At 48.8% G+C, this 4,592-nt stretch overlaps 1 protein-coding gene across 1 annotated transcript in view; it reads left to right on the top strand.

The window, feature by feature from the left end:
• The window catches only part of KIF26B (kinesin family member 26B), a gene marked incomplete at its 3' end in the record, with an annotated part of 197,171 nt that overhangs the window by 135,605 nt on the left and 56,974 nt on the right, over positions 1-4,592 (top strand). The window contains exon 3 of the mRNA XM_023536564.1: positions 924-1,130. Coding sequence (XP_023392332.1) covers positions 924-1,130 — 207 coding nt within the window. The remainder of the gene's footprint in view (positions 1-923; positions 1,131-4,592) is intronic.

The raw sequence follows: 4,592 nt of genomic DNA, 5'->3' as shown, positions 1-4,592 counted from the left end.
CCCTACTACTGTATGTATCACGTGTCTTTGCATTCCCCGATGCCTAGCCCAGTGCCTGGCACATAGTAGGTACTCAGCACTCTTGGGCTGATCTAGCAACATAGTAACAAAGAGCCAAGAAGGGAGCAAATGCCGTCCCTTTCCCTGGGAACTGAGCCTCCGGAGCTGTGCGTGTGGCTTCAGCATGACTTCCGCTCCCCTTAGGACTGTAGGGCAGGTGGTCATGGGGGTGGAGCTGGGTTGGTCACTTGCACTAGAAATGGTCACGTTCAGTTACTCAGGAGGCGGGGTCAGTGGGGCCCTGCCTCCTGGTTTCCACCAAGATACACTTTCATGATTTTAGGCGTCAACTTCCATGCACTCACTTAACGGGATCCCAAATAATGGTTCACACGAGTCTTTAACCACTGATGCCCTTTGGAAGACATATCAAATGCTGCCCATTAAAAACAAGCCATTTCACGGGCCTTTAATGATAACACTAATCACTGTGGATTTTTGTCTCCAAGAGTCCCGATGAGCAGAGGCGAGAAGTAAATTATGGAGCTAACTTTTATGTCCGTGGTTTATTGATCTGTGAGCTTCAAGGGAGCTAACTACAGCAGCCCCGAAAGCTTGGCAGTCCAGACTACCTTTTCATCTATGTAATTGGGACACCAGGGTACAGTTAGTTTCCAATTTATATTAATAGGAAGACAAAGAACATGATGTGCCATTTCTGTAATAAATAATGGACATATCAAAATATTCTACCTGGTAATTATAAATAAATCAGTTTTCCCACAAGCCGCTGAGGATCGTGTTGCTAATTCATTGTGTACTTTATCACAGTTCATCAGGAGAAGGTTCTGTGCTGCCGTGGATACTTACGTCTCCAGAGTATAACTTAATCCACGTCATTCCCGTTTCTTGTTTCTTAACAGGTGAAAGTCATGCTTCGCATTTGTTCCACGTTAGCTCGTGATACCTCAGAATCCAGCTCTTTCTTAAAAGTGGACCCACGGAAGAAGCAGATCACCCTGTACGACCCGCTGACGTGCGGGGGTCCGAATGCCTTCCCAAAGAGAGGCAACCAGGTTCCTCCTAAGATGTTTGCCTTTGATGCGGTCTTTCCACAAGATGCTTCTCAGGTGGGTAGTGATGCCTCTCAGGGCCAGGCAATGTTAATTCGTTCCAAAGAGTTTTCATTCATTCACTGAGGCCCGTGAGATGAGAGAGTGTCTTCCGGAGCTCTCCGATGAGCCAGTTCCTCCACCCACACGACAACTTCTGGACCGGTTTGAGCTCCACTGAACAGTTCAGTTCGTTGGAATTACTGATATCGTGCCGTGGGCAGGACCACTCTGCCAGGATTTCAACAAAACATATCCTTGGGGAGAAGGAGGAGCAAGCCAGTCAGTGGATGCATCCAGAAGCAGAAAGATAGCAAGAAGTTTCAGGACGATGGCACCGAGGTGCTGGCAACTGGGTGTGGGTATGGAAGGAGGGGAAAAATGTTTCGAGGAGCTGGGTTAGAAATAGACAGGCTCCTTGGGCCCCACAGAGGGGAAGTCTGGAGTGCTAGTGAGGAACTAGAGGGCTAAGCAGGGAAACTGAGACTGACATGCAGTCCCGTGGCCTGGATCTGTGGAGTAGTGGGGAAGAAGAGAGGCTGGGGGAGCTGTTGTATCAGCCAGCTACTGCTGCATTACAAACCACCCTAAAATTCAGTGACTTACAACAGTAAGCATGTATTATTGCGCATGAGTCTGTGGGTCAGCCGAGCCTGCTCCAGCTCGGCTCACACCTCAGCTCTGGCTTAGGTCAGCAGCTCTGCCGATCTTGGCTGGATGCTGTCACACGTTTGGAGCTTGGCCGGCTTTAGGGTGGTCTAGAATGGCCTTGGCCGGGTCACCTGTTCTCGCTCCACATTGTCTCTCACCAACCGGCAGGCTATCCTGGGCTTCTCTGGTGGCAATGGCATGACCCAAGCATGCAGGCCTCTCGAGGCCAAGGCTCAGAATCGAAACACCGTCTTTTCTGCTGCATTCCACTGGCCCAGATTCGAGGGGCGGGGAAGAAACTCCACCTCTTGGTTGGAAGGGATGCAAAGTCACCCTGCAAGGGGCTGCAAAGTCACATTGCAAGGGGCACGCACACAGGGAGGGGTGGAAAACCATGGCCATTTTTGTTAATTTGCTATGAATATAATCTTGGGGGCTCAGAGTGCCAAGACTCCTGGACCAAAGCTTCTGGAGCCGATCCCAGTAAGAACAGATGTCTACTAGAAGATTCGGTTGCACCATCTGGTACAATTCATGTGCAGTGAATCGATGCAACCGAATCTTCTGGTAGACATCTATAAGCCAGGTTATAGGTATACGGTGGCCTATTCTGCTTGCATTTCGGCATCAGACATCATCTGTACCTTCCCAATACATTTCCTGCACTTCCCAAGATTTATACAAAACAGTGTGCAATAGGGTAACTAACACCCCTTAGCAGGCAGCTGTTAGAACCCCTCCTGTTAACTTCCTCCACGTTGCGTCTGAGTATAGGAAGGCACGATGTTCACACAGGCTCCTGTGTTGATCCGTCGGCACGTGGCACACGTTATAGGCTCCATTCGTCAGCAAGCTGAGCATGTGGTTTCCCCAAAGAGTTGATCATGAAAAGACATAGTACTTTATAAATAAATAAGTTCTATGGTTTCTCTCTTCATTGTGTGTGTGTGTGTGTGTGTGTGTGTGTGTGTGTGTGCGCGCGTGTGTGTGTTGTACCACCCTACGGGCTTACTAATCTAAACCTCACATTGGGTCTAATAAATGGCCTACAAATAATTTAATCAATGCAGTTAAAATTTTCCAAAAGCAAATCTCCCTAAGTTGTAAGAATTCCAAAGCAAACCCTAAATTAAATGTGGACTATTAATGTGTTTTAAATTCAGTCCAGAAAAAGGAGCCATTTGTATTGCTAGTCTTTATTTACATTTCATACTTGGTTGCAGAACTCGTATGCTCAGCATTACAGATGCAGTCACTTTAGGATGATTCACTTTTGCTCAAATGTTCAATATTATGATAAACTACGTTTCAAAAAAAATTTCACAGGCATTGCTGTTTTCACTTACAGACAAGGAAATTGAGACTTGAAGATGAAGTCTCTCTTTCCCGAGCAGACATCTTTTCTGTATTCTTCCCCTTGACCTCTCTGTGCCCTGCTCCATATAGGATTGTATCTTTGACCCCTGCTATTTTATCCACGATTTCCTAACAGTTCGTCCTTGGGCAGTCACTGCACCTCCCTGGGCCTCAGTGAAGTCTGATGTGAATCAATGAATTGATCCACGTGAGGTACTTAGAGCAGAGGCAGCGTGTAGTAAGTGCTCAATAAATGCGAGCTGCTTTTACTCTGATATCATCACTGCTAATTGTAGTATCATGCTGCTGGCCTTAGCCAGCCTCAGCCCCCAAGGGGCGAATACCCTTTGAGCCCCCAAAGTGGGGAAGATGATGGTGTGTGTGCAGGGTGGGCCTCTGCTGAGGTTCTTGCTGTCGGCCTGTAAAACATCAGCCACCACGGTGGCCCCAGGTAGTTATTAATTTTACTTTTAACAGCTTTAATAATTTTACTTTCTCAGTCTCTAAGACATCAGCTTCCTGGAGCTAAGAAATTATTAGAAGAGTCCTTTCTTCTTGTCACCCTTCTGAGTCATCTTTAGCGGTCTTCATGGGCCTTAGCTGTCATCAGGGGCCCACCACTGGGGCAGAACTTTGGGGAGGTGACTTAGTCTGGGCTGCCACAACAGAACAGCACAGACTGGATGGCTTATAAACACCAGAAATTTATTTCTCGCAGTTCTGGAGGTGTCTTCTCACTGTGTTCTCATGTGGTAGAAAGGACAAGAGATCTCTCTGGGGCCTCTTTTATAATCCCATTCACGAGAGCTCCGTCCTCACGACCTAATCACTCTCAAAGGCCCCACCTCAAATGCCATCACGTTAGATTTCAACATATGAATCTTGGAGGGGACCAATTTGGTCATCAGCAGGAGGAATGGCAGGGAGGAGTCAGCCCTGCGGGAGATCAGAGGCTTCTTGTACACCTGGCCCTGCCCACAGGGTCTGTGCCCAGGAAGGCTGCCTGCTTCTCTGGGCCCAAGAAAGGCAGCTAGTGGCCTTCGGGGACCACTGTCAGCTCTGAACAAACAGCAGATGGGCAGGTCCCTGGCGTCTCTTCTCAGTGGATACTGGGCAGGAACTCTGCAAGGGGAGGCTGCCCGCCCCGTGCCATGCGAGGCCTCTCCTGTGTCTCCTCTGTCCTCGGGCCTTTGCACGGGGGAGTCGGTAAAGGCACTTTGGTCCACACGCAACCAACATTGTTCCTGCTGACCTTGAATCGAATACGGTTTATTTTATGGGTGGCTCAGGGTGGGCTCTCAGCCTCCTAACCACCATCTCACTTTATGTCCTAAGAAGACAGAGTTCATTTGGCAGTGACGTCTTCCCGCTCTGACGAGGCGCCTCTGCAAATTCCATCAAGAAGATTCTACAACCTCAGTCTCAGGGTTGAGCGCCAGGCTCTGTTGCCTCGGTCTTGGGGGCGGGCGGCAG

This window comes from Pteropus vampyrus, unplaced genomic scaffold (genome assembly GCF_000151845.1).
Source record: "Pteropus vampyrus isolate Shadow unplaced genomic scaffold, Pvam_2.0 Scaffold159, whole genome shotgun sequence".
Classification (NCBI taxonomy): domain Eukaryota; kingdom Metazoa; phylum Chordata; class Mammalia; order Chiroptera; family Pteropodidae; genus Pteropus; species Pteropus vampyrus.
The sequence above is the reverse complement of the archived record's forward strand: the minus strand, read 5'-3'. Positions and strand labels throughout refer to the sequence as shown.